General features: G+C 47.1%; 1 protein-coding gene across 1 annotated transcript in view; it reads left to right on the top strand.

Annotated features, from left to right (window-relative positions):
* The window catches only part of LOC125943683 (uncharacterized), a 44,692-nt gene extending 36,171 nt beyond the window's left edge, over positions 1-8,521 (top strand). The window contains exon 2 of the mRNA XM_049663140.1: positions 7,549-8,521. Coding sequence (XP_049519097.1) covers positions 7,693-8,331 — 639 coding nt within the window. The 5' untranslated portion in view covers positions 7,549-7,692 and the 3' untranslated portion in view covers positions 8,332-8,521. The remainder of the gene's footprint in view (positions 1-7,548) is intronic.
* The last annotated feature ends 11,284 nt before the right edge of the window (positions 8,522-19,805 follow it).

Raw genomic sequence — 19,805 nt, 5'->3', positions numbered from 1 at the left:
AAAGTGCATAGGCTTCAGCCGTAAAAATGCTTGTTTCCGGGTGCAGTACATCGGACTCGGAGAACGATGGGCCGACTACTGCATAAGAAACCCCTGCATGTGACTTGGAAGCGTCAGTGTAAGACTGAGTGCAGGACGAGTACTTGAACTGGATTTCTAGAAAATGCATCTGGATTTGTGCCTCTGGAGCGTCTTTTGTGACCTCTACAAACGAAGTATCACACTCTATGAGTTGCCACTGCCACGGTGGCACTGGATTTGCTGGGGCCATCAAATTATTTTCAAGTAGTGGGATATCCATTTCTGCGCTAATTTTTCTTATACGGAGTGAGAAGGGTTCTCTTACTATCGGCCGATTATTAAAGAGTGTGGCACTGGTCATATCATTTATGATTGAGAAGGACGGATGTTCCGAGTTCGAATTTACTTTCAGGAAATAGGTAAGGCTTAAGTATGAACGTTGCATGTCAAGCGACCACACGTCCGCTTCTACGTACAAGCTTGACACAGGACTTGTCCTGAAGGCACCAGTGGCTAGGCGGATGCCTAGATGGTGTACAGGATCCAGCATCTTTAGGGCGCTTGGCGTAGCGGAATGGTACACTATGGCGCCGTAATCTAGTCGTGTGAGTATGAGGCTCTTATACAGATTTAAAAGGCATTTTGTGTCACTACCCCAAACGGTGCGTGACAACACTTTTAGAATATTCATTGTTTTCATACACTTGTTCCTTATATACTGTATGTGTGCCACAAATGTAAGTTTCGTATCTAGAATCACACCTAAAAATTTGTGTTCTGTTTTTACGGCCACTCGTTGTCCCTGCAACTCAATGTCAGGATCGGGGTGCAGACCCCTCTTCCTGGAGAACAGGACGCAGGTGGTCTTTTGTGGGTTAAGGCTAAATTCATTCTCGTCTGCCCACTTAGACACCTTGTTCAGATCAAGCTGAATCTGCCGCTCACAGACTGCAAGATTGCACGAGGCGAAACCTAACTGTACATCATCGACGTATGCAGAGTAAAACATGTTTCTTGGGATATACAGACGCAAAGAACTCATTTTTACGATAAAGAGAGTGCAACTCAGCACCCCACCCTGTGGCACTCCAGTTTCCTGCACAAATGGTCTTGATACAGCATTTCCAACACGAACACGGAATGTGCGATTAGATAAATAACTTTCTATGACATTTAACATGTTACCACGTATACCAACGTGTGAGAGGTCTCTAAGTATTCCAAACCGCCACGTGGTGTCGTAGGCTTTTTCCATATCAAGGAATACAGACAGAAAGAACTGCTTATGGACAAAAGCTTCACGAATTTGCGTTTCAATACGTATCAATGGGTCGGCGGTGGATCGACCCTCTCGAAACCCGCATTGGTACGGGTCAAGCAGTTTGTTTGATTCGAGGAAATGTATTAGTCGGCGGTTTATCAATTTTTCGAACAGTTTGCAGAGACAGCTTGTTAGTGCTATAGGCCGGTAACTCGAAACGGACGATGGGTCCTTGCCCTGCTTCAGTATAGGGACGACAGTGGCCTCTTTCCAGGCGGCGGGGATCTTGCCGGAGGACCATATAGCATTGTAAAGGCAGAGGAGAGTTTTCTTTGTTTCATGGGGAAGGTGTTTTAGCATTTGATAAGCTATGCGGTCAGAGCCTGGGGCAGACTTGTTGCAACAACTAAGCGACGCATAGAGCTCAGCGATGCAAAATGGCTGGTTGTATGCCTCGTCTCCGGTGCATTTTCTTTCTATTTTTTGTTTTTCTATGGTAGCCTTGTGTCTTTTAAATGTTGGCGAATAATGGGATGAGCTTGCCACATATTCAAAATGTGCTCCCAGGCAGTTAGCTTGGTCTTCCAGACTGTCGCCTTGTGTGTTTACCAACGGGAGTGAATAAGTTTGTAGCCCTTTTATCTTATTAACTTTCTTCCAGACTCTGCCCTCGTCTGTATACGAGTTGATGCCTGATAAAAACTTCTCCCAACTCTCTCTCCTGGCCTGTCGACGTGTTCTTCTCCCCTGCGATTTTATCTTCTTAAAATTGACAAGATTCTCCGCAGTTGGGGAGTCGCGTAGCAACCCCCACGCTTTGTTCTGTTTCCTACGAGCCTTCCGACATTCCTCGTTCCACCATGGGACACGGCGTTTGCAGGTCGCACCACTTATTTCAGGTATACATTCAGAAGCGGCATCAATTATAAAACATGTAAAATACGATCATCTCAAAGAGGTAGTTGGCGTTGGCACGATAGAAATACACTTGCGTTTGTGGCCTAATGGTTCGGTAAGTAGGCACAGGAAGGTTAGAAAGGTTTGCTTTATTATTGGAACTGTGCTATTGATGACTTATATTTGTGGCAATGAGAGAATATTAAGCATCACTTGTGGTATCACCAATCAATTCTGTAGAAAACGAGGCTAGACACCTATAAGAGAGAGAGAGAGAAAGAAAGGCAAAGGAAAGACAGGGAGGTTAACCAGAGAATATCTCCGGTTGGCTACACTGCACCGGGGGAGGAAAAGTGAGGAAAGGGTAGGAGGGTTTGCAAAGAAAGCTTCTTTGAATATTTTATTGTGACAAAGCACGCATCTGCGTAAACCGGGACCACACCCCGTTTCGTAATAAAGTGACAGTGCAAAGCAAGGGAGCATAACCGGATGAGCTGATTGGCTGGTTGAAGCCAAACCGCTCGAATCATACAACGCGCCGTGTACTACGTCACACGAAAGCGATTAGTATCGCCAAAAATGATCGCCCGAGAATACGTCCCAAAATTTTATCGGCCCGTCAGGAGCGCAACTAAGCGAATGCACGTCTTTTGCGCAGCGTTCTACTTCGCATGAGGGCGTCGTCTGCCCAGTAGTCAGCACGCTTATTTGATTTCACTCTGACGTCACAGTATATTAAAGCGGAGTGTAGTTGGTTTGATACGTAGAAGATAAGCCAAATATAAGACGGAGACGTGCACTGATTAGCACGTCAACATATAGCAAGAGTTCCTTTTAATTACCAGCCGAGGTAGCTTGACGGCTATCGCGTTGCGCTGCTGAGCTCGAGGTGCCGGGTTCGATCCCTCCCACGGCGGCCGCATTCCGACTGGCACAGAACGCGAAAGCGGGGTTGGCCTTGCATTGGGCGCACGTTAAACAACAGCTTCAGGTGGTCAAAATTATTCCGGAGTCCGGCATGCCTCGTAATCGCATCGTCATTTTCTCATGTGAAATCTGAGAATATAATTCTTTTTATTTCGTTATTTTTCTTCAACCTTTTGAGGAAAGCACGCTAATATTTTTGATTTCAATAAAATATTCGCGCTATATTTTTTTTTCACTGTGTGTGACCTTTTACAAATTTTACTTGTAAATGTTCCACACCTGTAACATGCACGAAACCTGTTCTTTTTATTTCCTTTCCCAATATACCGCATTTTCTACTTTTTGTTTTCGCATACTCACTGATGCTTGTGGAAAACAACAATTAACATTTTTATTATCACACCATTTAGAAGCCTTGGATAAACGTTTTCAAACACGCATATTTTGGTTTCCGTCACCGCAACACGTTCGTTGCGTTATTTCGCAGAATAAAGTAATGTTGCAATGAACAAAGAACTAAAATATCGGCAGATAGTTGGCGATTACACCACAGAAAAATAACGACATTTTAACTTTCAGCTTTAAAGGTCTTATGCGAATGTTCCTTGTTTGAAACATTACCGTTGAGCAGTAACAAAAATAGTATAGACTGGCACCCGCACTTGGCTGGATGACCTGGCTGGATTCCCTGGCTGACCAGGGAAAACGAGCGACGGGGACTGTACGAGAGACAAGAACTGGTGGTTGTCCACCGAAGAGCGCGAAAGGCGTCGGAAGAGAGTAAAGAAGAGCTTTCCACTGCAAGTGTGACGGGGTGGTCTACACATGCAGATGGAACAACAACGCAGTAGTCACAGTTTACACAAACCACCTCAGTCAACGAGCCTGTTGAGACTGCAACGCACTTCTCAGGACACTACAACAAAAGTAGAAATTCCTCGACTACATTTGATCAAAACATACGAGGGTATGGGGGGAGTACATGGTATAGGGACGGCCTCCTTGGCAGCTATCGCCCAATACTTAGAAGAAGAAAGTGGTGCTGGAACCTTTTCAGCAATAATGTGAACATGGCTGTCGTCGGAGGATGGATCCTTCAGTTCGAGCTTCACAAGGGAACCGATGCCGCCATGACGCACATAGCTTTTCGGCGGGACATCACCATGTCCTTGGTGTGTCTCAAGCAGAAACTCACTGTGCGACCTGGGCCTCGGGTTCATCCCAGAAGCGTGGATAGGAAAACTGATGGCCACTACATTATCTCAGTGACGGAGGGAAGGTGCGCAGGGTACAAGAAAAGCATGACCAACCAGTGTGAGCAGTGCAAAAAAAATTTTAGCCCTTTTCCTGTCGAGAAAAAGGGAGTAAGCAAAGCTTGTGGCAAGACGACACTGTCGCAGGAGTTCCGCTTCGTTTGCCCTAAACTCAGTGTCGGTGCCTCTTCGTTGACATTTGGTTTCAACATCGCGCTCCCGCAACTCGGGGCCCTCGGCTCTTCACTGACGTTTCGCCTGGGCTTCGGAAGCCCTCACGCTAGAATCGGACGACAAGCTTCGCTTACCCCTATTTTCTCGACAGGGGAAGGGCTGGTGATATTGTCTCTTTGGGTCCCACGTGTAACAAGGGTAGTTCAAGGGCACGAACGTTACAGGTCCCCGAGCCCACAGGAGTATGTGTCATCGAGCTTTCATCCTTTCTGCAATCAATGGCTAGTCTCAATGGCGGCGGCACCAAGAGTGCCAAGAGAGAATGGCGGCGGCACCAAGAGAGTGCGCTCCAAGAGGCGCTCGACATCACAGAACACTTCCTACTAGACACGGGCCTGAGTCTGTCACCAACCAAGTCCGAACTTCTATTGTATAGGCCCACCAGACGGGGGGTTAGGTGCTCCACACCCTTAGATCAAGTTCCCATAGCCGTCTATACGAGGAACGGAGAACAAATCCCCAGAGTGGATACCATCCGGGTCCTCGCACTCTTGCTGGAATCGCTCGGGGGCAACTCACAGACTATAGCCCGCATCACCACCAAGACGGAGAACATGCTTAGGCTTATCCTCAGGGTCTCGAACCGCCGGGGGGGTTTAAGTGAAAGCAATCTCCTCAGGCTCTACCACGCGTTTCTTATGAGCCACGTTAACTATGTAGCTTCCGCTTTGCGCTGGTCTAAACGGGAAGAGGCCAAAATCGACGCCCTCATGCGCAAAAGCATCAAGCGCGTGCTGGGTTTACCACTCACTACCAGCACCGAGCGTCTCATGCAACTAGGCATGCACAACACCCTGTCAGAGGTGATCGAGGCCCAACGAGTGGCCCAAATAATACGACTCTCATCATCGCGAGCTGGGAGACGCATCCTAGAATCCGTTGGATGCGGTCACCAGGAAATCATGGAGCGCAACGCGACCCTATCACCCATGGTCAGAGATACGTTCAAGGTAGATCCCCTGCCACGTAACGTCCACCCTCAATACAATGTAGGGCGCCGGGTAGCCCGGGCTCGTTCCCTATTAAAAGTGGCTGCGGCCACTCCGAATCTTGCATGTTTCGTTGACGCCGCCCAGTACGGGCGTTCTGATCACTATGTCGCAGTTTCGGTTGATTCCAATGGCTCTCTCATTAACTCAGCATCCGTGAGGAAGGTTTCTGCAACAGTAGCCGAGCAGGTTGCTGTAGCTATAGCACTGAAGGACCCTCTACGTACCCATATCTTTACAGACTCTAGGTCTGCAGCCCGAGCGTTCGCCTCCGGCTCGATATCAAAGGAGGCGGCGGCCATCCTCGGCACCGAGGGGGCTGCTGGTTTTCATATCATAAAATGGTTCCCGGCCCATATGGGAATCAATGTGCACTCTGAGGTTGTTAACGCCAATGAGTTAGCCCATGACTGCGCGCGAGGTATAACACACCGCGGTGGTTCCGGTAGACTCACGGGCGGCGACTTAGGACTGTACAGGGATTCGCTCCTCACCTTCCATGAAATCTTGGCACATTATCAACTTGCTCGGCGGGCCTTTCCGCTACCACATCCTAAATTCACTAGGCCACAATCGTCGGCCTTTCGCATGCTCCAAACGGGGTCGATTCAGTCACTTCGCGCCTAATGTAGATCCCCACTGTCCAGACTGTGGGGAGGCGTACTGCTCTTTATCTCATATGCTCTGGCAATGCCCTGCGTTACGCAGCTCATCGCTTACCACTATAACGGACTGGGAGGCAGCCCTTAAGAGCGGCGACCTCTCAGAGCAACTACGGGCTGTCCAGAGGGCCTGCGACAGGGCGGAGGACCACGATCTTCCGACCCCGACGTGGGTGCGGCCCGCGACGGCTACGGGGACTCCCTGAAAAGGGAGGTACCCTAAAGCGGTTCCTCAGGACCACAAATAAAGTTCTTTGTCTGTCTGTCTATCCTTTCTGCACAATCACCAGCATCGGCCCACATGAAAGGGGTATGTGCCATTGAGCTTGGACCCTTTCTGCACAATCTCCTGGATCGGCGCACTTTTCAGTGTGACACCACCACCACCACCACCACCACCGAAACTTGTGAGCCTATAAAGGTCACAAGTTAAACGGCTGCACAAGAAATTCTTTGTAGCTTAGCATGACTTGTGAAGCGCTCACTGCTAGACAGCGAGCACGATGAAAAAGCGAATTTTGGCAAGCATTGTAATGGCTCTTTGTACTTTTCAAAGACCCTGTAGGTAGCTAAAAACTAGACTTCAGTCAATAAGAATAGTCAATCCCCACTTTACAGTCTATAAAGGTTCTTTCAGACAACATTTGCATTTTGCATGTGCGGAACCCTAATGTTCCAAAAATAGAACGTGCGAGAAAACGTGCTTGGTCATCGTAAATGTGGTTATATTCTGCATCATAGTTAATTTAGAAGATATATGTGAATTATCAACAACAATTTCAGTTTTCTAATTGCTGATTTATAGTGCGGCGTTAAAAAGTAAAGAGGAAGCCTGTCCCGTAATGCACGCGCCATTTTTCCGTAAGGAAAGACGAAGAGCGCGTGCGCAAACTGCCCGTGAGCTTGCGTTCGACTCGGAGCGTGCCAGAGGCGCAGCCTGCCCCGTTTCTGACAACCAAGTGCTCACCTTCTAACGCCGCTAAGACGAGTAAGTGGCGCTTTTGTTGTTCACCTTTCGTTCCTTCATTGTTCCTGTAAACGTGGCATTGTGCCGCTCCGCTGTACTGCGACTAAACTATAGCGTGTCGCACCGAAGTTGGTTCGTTTCATGTCTATACTTTACCCACAGCGATACACTCGGCGAGGAGCGTTATAAGCCTAAATGGAACCTTTCTTACCTTTTAAACTTCACCGAACATGTCCTTTTCTAGCCAAGTCTCAGAGCTACCGTACAGTTTTATGCGAATTGACTTCTTGCTACGGCACTTGATGAATGAGCTCTTAATTTCTTGTATGCATCGCAGATAAGTCGGATTTGTTGCGGCTTCCGGGCGATGTCCATTTGCCAGAGCCACAAAGAACAGCAGCAGTAGTGTCGCAACCAGCCGGATCGAACGGAGAAGAGCGCCCCGTCTGCCTACATCCACGACAGTGACGACACAGGCGTCATGAAGCGTACTGACGTCAGCGACGATGGCTTAAACAGGCTCCACGTGGCGTCGCGTGGCTCAGTGTGGTCCTTCGACTTGATGCCGCCTTCCATCCGCGTCCCGGCGCTACCGCGTCCATTAGGCCCCGACCGCTGTTTCGTCGTCGGCAAGCATGTTTACTGGACCGAGAACCACGACAACGCCAAGCTTGAGTTTCAAGCTGTCAATTTCGATTACGACATGGATGTTCTCCAGAAGACCAAACACGCTCGATTCCTGCGGTACCCTGAGCCAACCGGTAACAACGAGGATGCCCAAGAGAAAAGCAGCAGCGGCACGGCTGAGCCGACCACCGTTGTCTACGCGGACTACGACGACGCAAGGAGCCCTCGAGGAACACCAAGAGCTGCAGCAACGCCCAGTTGGAACCGACAGCCGTCGGGCATGAGCCGTGGGAAACACTTGAGGACGGTCACTGTGGTCCCGTGGTCACGACTTATGGGACAGTGTCTGTCAACAGGAGAGCTCCCACAGTCGTTGCTCTCTCAGTGGACCGCGCGGTACGTGTCCTGGTCGCCGAACGCTGCTGGTTGCTCCGAGGACCCGGGCTGGTCGCGACTGCTTCGACACCACCCCGTATGGTCGCGTGCTGCATAAACGCGGCAACGTTCACATAGCTACAGGGAGCAGCTTAGCCACAGGATCTCGGCGCAAAATCATGGTTGGGGCGTCCAAACCACGGCCTCGTTTACCTTGTGGACGCCTCAGGAACCAAGTCAACCCATATAGTGTTGCGTCAAGTTTGTTCAATTGTATTATGTTTGCAAAACTTTTATAAGTATCACGTTATTAAAAGTTATTACTCTCCACATTTCTGTACATTGTTTTTGATGTTGTTGTGAGGCTTTTGTATTTGTATTTTATTTTTTTAGGATTCGACCACCAGCCTTGACAGCTGTCATGTTAGGTGGAAGAGGTAGTGGAATCGAACAGTAGGGTGAAAAGCGCGCCCTGCAAAGTATTTCAGCAACGCTTTCTCCCGTGGATTACGCCCCCTGCGACATTTTATACTTTGCAGTTATTTTATTTATTTGTTATTTTTTGTATTTTTTGTTACGGAAATGCGAACTGGTGCTCCGGGGACGGCATTTCGGTCACGAGACGACCATTCTGCTGAACGACATCGCTTCTGAAGCGCTTAAAAGGCAGAGGCTTTCAACGCTGCTTCCACCAATGGAAGAAGAGGTGTAATCGATCTATTGTGCCTAATGGTGAGCTTTATTTGGCTCTTCCCCCGACTTTGTGGTTTGTCAGTTCCTGGCCCTTCGTAGGCAACTACATAGGGACACTATTTGTCATTACTGTCACTAGAAATAATAATAAAAACAGGCACATCCCACGCCCTGTGGGAAATCAATGTTATGCGAAGCAGTGTGCAGGGAGCCTACCAAGTTGACAAAACTACCGTGAGGGCACCAAGACGTAGGCGGCTGTTTCATAACCTACATGACACGCATGTCATGACACTCATGTCATGACATATCATTTATGTTCGTCATACTCTTGTCATAGTACGACAATTATGGTACATACCAAGTTAACGAAACGACCATGAGAGCACAAAGACGTTGGCGGCTAGATAGATAGATAGTGTCAAAGTAGCAAATATTCGCCAAGAAATGCTTTGCATTTAAAATGTCCGAAGGGAGGTTCCGAACCTTGGCCCCCTAACGTAAACGCTCGATGCTCTAAACATTTGACCATGGACGCATAGCTGAAAAAGAGTAATAAACAATAAACTCGTGGAATCCAGCGCTTGAGACGATTGGCGCGCTATAGGCACGTGGCGTATATAGCACTAATTTTCTTGTATAAAATGAGCGCGCGCGCGCGCGCGCATCTTCTTAGGCGACGACGACGAAAGAAGTTAGGGGACACATACCTCCCCGAAATTACGCTCTGATATGATAAGCTTTATTTAGGTTATAATCCTAATAAGAACACTTGTAAAACCGCCTGCTTCTTAGCCAATCTCCCGCAGTGGGTATGGGCCATTCTTTGGCAACAACAGGAAGTTCGCTGCGCGTCTCTCGTCGTCGTATGGCGCTGCGGCCTGCTTCAGCAACTTCAAGCACGTCGTGCCTTGTGATTGAAGACGTTTTAATGCTGACTGTAAGTACCACTTTCTCTGGAATGCACGTTCGCTACTGAAATCTGCAGACAACAACCCAAGGTTGGTTCTGCCGGGATTTTTCAAAGAGCCGTTGCACGCGTACGCAGAATATTTTAAAAAAGACACCCGTAAGTGGGAAGGACTACTGCGCCAGATACATGGGAGAAAATGTGCGTTTATGCAACTCTAAGTATGATCTAAGTATGCAACTCTAAGTATGAAAAATCATAAGTATGATTCTTACGTACACAGGCTCGAGTCGTGATCATATCCGATATGCCTCCAATGCAGCATTTCAGATCGGCGTTTCTCAGCGAACTTTGTCTCCTATAGTATTTCCACTACTATCCAGCAGCCTCTTGGCTGATATTGGGAAAACGGTGCTGGTATTGTGAAAACGTTTGCCTTATATACACTTCTGACACCATTGTTAATATTGGCTGCTCTGTTCCATGACGAGCGCAGGGAATATTGAAGTCCCTTTCCTCCGTGACGTTTGACAGCCGTTTTCATTCTTTCTTCGAAAGGCCTGAACACTGACGCGACTCAAAAATACATGCAGAATAAGGCCTCAAAAGTTCATTTTACGTCCACAGGAAGAAGCGAAGCAATCTTGACCAGTGTCCAGCGAAAACTTTGAGAAAACTTCTTCTCTTCAACGCAACTAGACCATTTCATCTCACCGTGTGAGGATTTCTCTGAAGTCAGAGTGTTGGACCTAGAGAACAAAACATTTGCTTTTTGGCAACAGGAAGACGAACTTGCGTTATTTTCGCTTCTAAACTCGGCAGGTGTCACCAAAGTGAAGAGAACTGCATGAAGTCCGCTTTGACTCGCATCGGCGCTTCTTGTGTTTTCTGGGTATGGTATAGTTGCTGTTCATAGCAGAACGTTTTCATTACGTCAGATGTTGCCCTACCTGCATTACAGCTCAGATATAGAAAACTTGCCTGCTTGTAGTGTTATCAATGGTCTTTTTTCTTTGCTATTTCATTGCATTTTTTTTTCGTCGTGTGCGAAGATGATATTAAATGTCGTGGTGTGGAAAGTCAGGAGAAAAAACTTCACCGCCCGAGCACTCCGTGAAGATGGTTAACCAGCAAAGCTGAAACGTGCGCCCCCGGTGTCTATGACTAGATTAATCCCGATAGTTCATTAAAGTATTTCTCAATTATTGCTTACGTCATTGTGTGTGGCTGCGACGGAGAGAACGACGTCACTGATGGTATGCCCGCAGTCCGCCGTCGTAGCTTGCGTTCGATGTCTCGAGTTTGCTGGGTGGCGTGGTTAGCAGCATTCACCCGCCATTGCCGCTTGCGATTCTTCGGAAGTAAATTGCTTCAAAATTAAATCTGTCCGCTACGGTAAGACAATGAATGGCTCATACCCCCGTAAACGCGGCCTCCCCATTACGACGACAGAAGAGAAGTTAAATGCTACGCTGGAATGATGAGCGGCAACGCAGCCAGCTGTGGAAGAAGACGACGACGACGACGAACGCGGGAGCAGTGGCACAAGCGCCCCCGCCGAGCACTAGCACGAGCCAACGAGCCAGCTGCGGAGGAAGACGACGACGCTCGAGCTAATGCTGAGGATGATAGTTTTCTGTACACAGGTGATTTTGCCTAGCCATGATTTCACCTAGACTATAAAGCTTCGTAAAAAAAGAATAAAGACGGAAAAGCTTTAACTCGCTTTTAACACGATCAGCCTACAGATTCGCGCTGTTCTACATCCCATAAGATCGCTCGCCTACTACTGAAGCTGGAGCTGGAACAGCGCGCGTATCCTCTGACATTTAAGTAATATTCGCGCGCACCATATACGTCTGCGTGCGCCATAAATTTTCCCATTGCCTCACAAATGAATCTCACCCGCCATAATGGCTCAGTGGCTAAGAAGTTGCGCTGCTAAAAACGACGTCACGGATTCGATTCCTTGTTCGGGTTGGTCGCAATCCTCTAGGCGTGAAATGCAAAATCGCTAGTGAACCTTGCTTCGGGTGCAGGTTAGAATCAAACCCAGGTGGTCAAAATAATCCGGAGCCCTACACATACGGCGCCTTTAATAACGTACTGAGCAGTTTGTGGACGTTAAACCCAACAATTTAAATGGTTAAAATGATTGTTTATTTTGCCCAGCTATCGGAATATGCGTAGGGAAGTTTCCTAAACATCAAATTGGAAGGAGTTCTTCAAATAAGACAACGCTTTTTTTATTTTTGAGAATGCCGTACAGTATTATTTTGCAGCTTCATGCTGCTTAGTCGTATATAATTGTCTTTTTTTCATTACCTTGTTCTACAATCATGAAAATGTACTTAGCAAAACTAAATGCAAGCGCATTTGTACAAGGAACGACAGGTAGACGTCATGAGTGCACGCGTCCTTTAATATGCCGCGAAGCCTGCGCAAGGACATCATACAGATCATCTAGCAAACAAAAAGGGCTGTATAAACAATGTTAAGATTTTCCTATCGGAAGTGAGGCGAATTGCGCTCACTGATAGCGATAAACTTACATTGTGGTGAGTAGCAAATTTCTCCTGTAAGATGGACTGCACCATAATTTTGTATTTCAAAAGGATTTGCTTGCATTATTGTTTGTCCAGCCATTAAGCCTTCTTGTTATCGCTATTCAAGCACAACCCTGATGTCGCTGGGAAATGGGTATCGAGCGCTTTTCGTTTGAATATTCGCGACCCATGAGAATAAATCTTGGCGCAGCCGAAGAAAATTGTGGCGAAACTGCTTAATGCTATAACTGCATTTATATGAACGACAACTAACTTTATCGAACAAGTAGTGGTAAACTAAAGCTTCACATAAAATGGTGGTGTTCTGCCAGAGCAAACCGGTGCGGAGAAAAGATCGCCCACGGGAATGACTTTCGCGCTAAATAAAGTAGCGCTGATATGAGTGTCTTCCGTGTCAGTAATCAAATAGAATGAATTCATAGCTTTTACCTGATAGCATTCTAATGATAACCTGTTTACAGATTGTATTTGTAAACTTTCTGATTGGAATAATAATAGGTGTGCAAGACTTCTACCCTGGAAGTGATATCGGCAACATTTCGAAGCAATAGATAAATGAAAGGGGGAAAAAACGCGAGTAGCTTAATGACACACTGAAAAGCTATCATTCGGTAACGTATAGCGTCAGTTTGCGATCACGAAGTTAGTTTATATGCCTTCAGCGGAATGTTTCTTAATTTGAAAGTTTGTCGCTGGTGAATGAGATCAGAGAAATAAAAAAGAACACAGTCGCTTGCACAGTCATGACATCCACCTAACATCAATCTCTAGAAAACAACGTGCAGAAAGTTGTCGTTCATGTTTTGTAACAAAAGTTCGCCCCGCATGATTCTGCCAACACCACCACCTCTGTGTTTGAAACGCAAACTTTCATGGTTGGCACATGTGGCCTGACGATCTGGACAACAGCTTCTGTAAGCTACTGCCATCAGAGATTCAGGCTGCATTTTTGTCAAGCTGCGGAGTGAGCAACATGGCCTGAATGTTGGCATCCTGCTAGCATGCGAAACAAGGTATTTCGGCTTCTGTTTCGTCTGTTTGTCGTAGCGAGTGCACCTTTTCCGGCTAGATGACATCACTACCGAGCGCACTGATGAAAAAAAAAAAAAAAAGATTACTCTCCCGTGCGTCTCTACGTAGCAGACACAGACACATCGAATTCCTTCTATATAAAGGTGCGGGCTCTTCATTCGAATTACAAGTATTAGATCGAACAATCGCGCTCGCACGCGGAAACCCATCGTAATCGTGAAGCGCACCACTTCGGCGATCTCGCGTGTACCTCCGTAAAATCTCGGAATTGGCGAGAAGCGAGATTATGATAATGTCGGCCACCCCTGACTCTGTTCCTTAAACAGAGACAGAGGGGGGAAGTGCGTTGTTCGTGATAGGAAGCGGTCCCCAGCCGCTTGCAAAATAGGGCGGCTCACCGCCATCCATGCGGAAGCAATGAGTGAAAAGAAACGAGAAGGTTGGAAGGCTGGGAGGTAGTCGGGTAGCGTCGGCTACGGTTCTATACTTTAGATGCGTTTAAAACGAGAAATAAATTTCAGGGGGGGGGGGGGGGGGGGGCTTTCAGACTCATTAGCAATTCAGATTGACGCAGGACGTCTTCTTTCAGGGTCGGGTTGAACGGGGGGTGAGTCGAAAACGACTCTGCGAGCAAGTAAAGTGAGCCAGCTTAGAAAGGAATAAACAACGTGAGAATCGAGGCAATGAAGAGTGCAGGGTATTTTAATGTGAGGTAAGTGAGGCATCCTGACAACGTTATAGGAAAGTATGGCATGGAAAACAAAGAAAAAATCGATAGTTTGTGCCTGGGTGAAGGAGCACTAGAAGTTCGGTCTTAGGCAGATATAAACGAGGCGACGAGAAAACTTACGATCGATCTCAATGCTTCAGGTTTACGTGCTTACGGAGCTACCCAATGTTGCAGTTAAAAAAAAAAAAAGGGGAGTGGGGGTAAGTACTGGAGACGAGGGTTGGTTGGGGTTATGGTACATATTATACATCATCTGTCGGTCATGCATTACGCACCAATCTTGGAGATCAAGTTCACTAAATACGGCAGTTATGGCACCCCGCAATAATTGAAGAAGTTATACGTCGAAAGATGTGCAACGGGCCTGCAGGTACGCCATTGCAAAGGACTCCTTAACCTCTTCTGTCCTGTTTAAATTTTGCGTCATACCGACCCTGAGCTTATAGATCCAAATGAGACGCCTACGCCAGAGAAATCTTAATGTCGACCTCTTGTGTGGTCATTCAGCAAAAAAGCAAAAACACGTCAGCGTGTCACCACCTCTGACTCAGAAAACAACGAACGTTTGACGCATGGTGCTTCCAACGAGGATGAACATTCCAAGAAACTAGTGTGGCCGCATCAACCCAGGTGCATAAATTGAAATCGCCATCTTTGCATACCGACTGTCTAGAGACAGCCACTAAATAAGAGATGGTCCAACCACCAAGTTTTAGTTGGTTCAGTGCAAATATATGCGTATACAAAGGCATTGTTTGGTGCCATACGCGCGTTTTAGGTATCTTTAAGCGGTTCTACAAATACCTACCGCGGGTATAGCAAATGGTGTGAGAGTAATTTTGAATGTTCTTACCTGTTCTTACCTTAGATTGCAATTCGATCACTCTTTCTTTTTTTGGGGGGCAAAATTTAGGCTATAGGAGGTTAAATATTTTGGCCACCTGGAATTCTCTAACGTTTCCGTGAACCTATAATGTTACACCGAACGTTTCTGCATTCCGCACCGCTTATGAATGCAGCTCTGGTGGCTGGCAATCCAACTCGAAAGCGTGCGCTAATCATGGGAGTTATATTTGTTTGCGCTAATATAACTCACACCCTTACACCCTTTTCCGGTGTAACGTTTTCGTGTGGCGGTGAAGGCTGGCTTACGAAGATAGGCTCCTAAGGAAATGTCTATGAAGGAACCTGCGCTGGAGTGCATAATTCTTGCTTTGAAACGCAATTATCAATGGTTATAAAATAAAGTTAACCTTGCGTATGCCTCACTCGAATATAAAATTCCTTAGCGCGGTTTTTTTTTTTTTTTTCAGACAGTAATTTGTAATTTTTGTATCTCGCCTGGCGTCTACCGGCTCCACGTTTAAGGTCAGCTAGAAGTTCATAGGGCTGCAACGGTGAAAGTGCTGACGGAGTGGTCTCGCAACACAGCCTGCTTGAGAGCTCCGAAGCGGCCGTATCACCAGGGCGTCGATGATGAATCATCACAAAGAACAGACAGCAAAGGGACCCCTATTACTCCCGAAGGTCGTGAGAACTCGCTTACAAAGCTTCGCTGTCTTTGATGTTGCAGTTACTACATCTTTTTCTTGAAACATAAATAGCACAGTGTTTTGAAAACACAGGACACAGTAAAACACAGGCTGTAAGTTAGCAATGCGTGTGTATGTGTGTGTTCCCTTACTGTGTCTTGTGTTTTCCTGGTATGTAGTTCTGCTTTAAAAAAAAAAAAGTCCCATGCCAACCAGTCCAAACCGCAAGTATTCCGAAGTCATTATGGTACTCGGTTCCCTGAAAATGAATGTTTCGATCCGCGTCCGTCAGCCTCTACACAGAATGCGTAATGTGATCTTACAATCCTATTTCCAAGCAATCACTTAAGTCATTACCCGTTCGTTCGGTTTTAGTTACGAGCGTGTGGTGCTTGCGCATCAGTGTATGCATGCGTTCATGCGTAAATGCATAAGCGTTTATTATTGACTTTACTACTTTTTCATAAGCTGTCTTCCGGAACATACGTCCGCGGATTTCCACTTTTATTAGAGTTTATTAACATCAAGGAGCATTGCGCTCTCGCGTCAGTATACTTCCAAGCTGAATACAAAGCGCCCGCCTTCGTAAACGTCTGGCTTTCGACCAGAACCAAAATGTCACTTAATTACCAAAGTAGCCAGAGCAGCACATCTGTGTTTCGACTAACTTCGCTTTCGTCTCCGTTTAGTACGCGAAACAGAAGAAGAAGGGGAAATGAAACGCACCGTTTCTATGGTTGGTAACCTGAACTTCCAGCAGGTCGCTCCGCCAGCCAAATCGTTTTTGTTCCGATTTGATCGCCGCTAATCGTTCTAACAACAGGAAACCAGTTCTGCGAGTCGACCTCGACTTGGTGTACAAAAGCTCCCACGCGCAGTCGAGCATTGTCTAAAAAAAAAAAAAAAAAAACTGGGCAACAACAACTTTCCACGTGTGTGTATATATATACAGCGGCGTTCCCGGTGAATCAGTACCTAAGTTAGCTTTCTCCCTATATTTTTCCTTTCTTCCTCGTGAAGTCCCTGGCAATGCAGTGCGGTATGTGCTCCCCTTACTGACGGGAAATATGGCGTGCGATACGGCGATTTGCCCCGCAACACGCGATCTGTTTCCGCGCGCCGGACGCCACGCATGCGGCTGGCTCCTGCACGCCGTCGCGGTGGTGGCGCGCAGCCTCGGGCTGCCTTTGGCATCGTATGTGCCTCGGTCATGACACGGCTCCCTGCATTGTGGCACGCTGCACGCGGATCACGCTACGAATGCACGCACTCACTCGCGTGGCTGCGAAGCTAGCGCGCCTGCGCGCACAAGCACAAAAACTGCCAAAAGGCGCGCTCTCTATCTATCCGTATACCGCGTGTTCCTGTTCCGTGCTGGTCGCGTTTGCGCCTTCGCGTAGCCTACACCACTCGCATACGCTCCATCACGCATGGCGTAGTGCAAGGTGGCAATAATTACGCCGTCTTTATCGGGCGCGCTTCTTGGGCTGGATAGATTTTGCAGTATCACGTGTTGAACACGTAAACATAAAACGAAAGTTTTAGCGGCGGCTTTTCCTCTTTCTTTCTTTCTTTGTGTTTACAGGCTTAGCAGTTCACTACAAGTACGTGCACGTTTCTCGAACATTCTCGGAGGCCAATGAAACAGAAATGAAAGCGGTTAATTGTAGTGAGATAGAGAGGAAGACAGACAAAGAAGAAATGAAACGTGAGAAGGAAAAATATGAAACGGAAGATAAGCATCTGGTTTGTAAACCCTAGAAAAGAAGCAGTAATTTGTGCTTTACTAGATGCAGGCTCCTGACACGTGGCGTGGAACAGTTCTGCACACGCGGTTTTCGAATTGAGACTTTGTTAAAATTTAAATTATGGCGTCTTACGTGCCAGAACCACGATCTGATTGTGAGGCACGCTGTGGCGGGGGACTCCGGAATAACTTGGACCACCTGGGGTTCTTTAACGTGCACCTAAATACACGGATGTTTTCGTTCCCATCGAGGTGCGGCCGCCATGGTCGGGATTTGATCCCGCGACCTTGTGCTTAGCTGCCCAACACCATAGCCACTAAGCAACAACGGCGGGTTCGCACCTTGTTAACGAAGAGAGTGCACAAATAGATAAAAAGTTATTTGCAACCTCACTTTCTTGCTCGCGCTTTGAAGAGCCACTGGCGGAAGAGCTAAATGTTGTTGAAAGGCATTGGCTTGCCACAGAGCATCATGACTTAGCGTATTCATGTCAGAAACTGGTCTGATGAGTGATATGACAAGAGGAACAGCCACCGTCTGTGATTGGTTTGACGAAACGGGGGTCAAGAAGGTGTTCCGGCAATCAAAATTTAGTACTTAATCTGGAGAAGCAATCCTACTACATTCCGTTACCCTTGCCCTGATTGTCAAAACTTTGATAAGGGTCCTAGTCGGAAATTCACTTCATTTTATATCTCATCCCTTCAACCAACAGAAATAAGCTTATACCTTTAGCCAGCATAGGGTTAAGCAGTTGTCGAATCCATTTTCGCATTCCCGTTATAACATTACATCGACTTCATAACTGTAAGCGCTCATTCACACTGACGATTGAGAAACCTTGCGGGACCAACTGCGACTGACGACCAAGCGGCGACTCACGGCGACCGATGTTCACGTCGGCGAGCGTGACCGGCTCCTTAACACACCAAAAAGTCTCTCTTTGCACTCTTTAAAACCCCTGTATCCCTCACCCCCCCCCCCCAATGTAGGGTAGCAAACTGGAAACTCGCTTCTGGTTAACTTCCCTGCCTTTCCTCTCTCGCTCTCTCTCTCTCGCGATGACGACAGCTCGTAGCGCTGTCACCCCGTAAAATAAGCGTCAGCGTATACGAACGTCCTGTTTCTGTTCGTCTGATTGGTTCAAAATCTTTGCGACTGCAGTCGCGCGACTGAAAAATCGAGTTGTGAGCGAGTGACCCAAAGCAGTCACTTTTTCACCGAGGCGACCATTTCACCGAGACGACCATTTCACCGAGGCGACCATTTGTGACAATTTGGTAACAGCTTGGTCGTGACAATTTGTGACAATTTTTCGCCGAGGCGACCATTTGTGACAATTTGGTAACAGCTTGGTCGTGCGACCTCGGCGCGTGGGCGGTGTGAATGAGCCTTAATCTATAGTAGCGTGCCGCTGGTGTAGCTCAGTCATTCCTCTAGTTCACACGACGTACACTTGTTTGTTTATAATGCAATAGGTATATTTGCCGTCTATTGCATAGTTGATTGGCGTGCTTCATTACCCCCGGAATACTGCCTACATACGTATACTAGGCGGAAAATGTATCTATGGCATTGAAACAGATGACGCTGCTATTATTGAACCATACATACAGGAGCCGAATACACATGTATACCGATATATCGGTCTCATTCTTCCGTTATACAAGTGCCATTGTCATACCTGCTATGCTAACTACAATAAGAGAGAGAGAGAAAGAGAGAGCTCTCCATTGAAATGCAGATAATTCTGGTGGCGCAGATATTGGCGCCTATATGCTAACCGGCCTCGAGAAGGGGATCAGGGAAACCAACGTTCTAGAAGAAGGAGGGCGGGGAAGGAAAAAAAAAAAAACAAGCTCTAGCCTGTCTACATCAACACTATCACTTTTGTCTCACGTGTACATACCATGATCATATATTTTCTAGCTACGATCAAGTTGAAGAGAGAGATATATATAAATAAAATGCTAGAGGCAGGTAGCTAAACCTGAATACAACTATCCAGTTCACTAACCTGTACTAGGCAAGGGGTAAGAGTATACAAAAATATGAAAAGGAAGAACGCACACCCAGAGAGCAAGAGAGAGAAAGAGATAAAACACTTACACACTAACACACATAGAAGAGAACACGGAAGTCTTGCAGTCGTTCAACGAGATTGCCTGAAGGAAGGAAGGAACTTCACAAGCACCTTTGTTGCCTTCTGGTTTGAGGAGCGTATGAGCCGACATTTCGATATCGTCTGCTCAGAAAGCGGTAGGCCGACGAGGCGTGATATCGCGGTTGAGAGCGACTGTCTCTAGATGCTGTAGCGAGGACAATGACAAAGGACATGTTTGATGGTTTCCTCGTTTCCGCAATCGTCGGCCATTCCGAT

This window comes from Dermacentor silvarum, chromosome 2 (genome assembly GCF_013339745.2).
Source record: "Dermacentor silvarum isolate Dsil-2018 chromosome 2, BIME_Dsil_1.4, whole genome shotgun sequence".
Taxonomy (NCBI): domain Eukaryota; kingdom Metazoa; phylum Arthropoda; class Arachnida; order Ixodida; family Ixodidae; genus Dermacentor; species Dermacentor silvarum.
The sequence above is the reverse complement of the archived record's forward strand: the minus strand, read 5'-3'. Positions and strand labels throughout refer to the sequence as shown.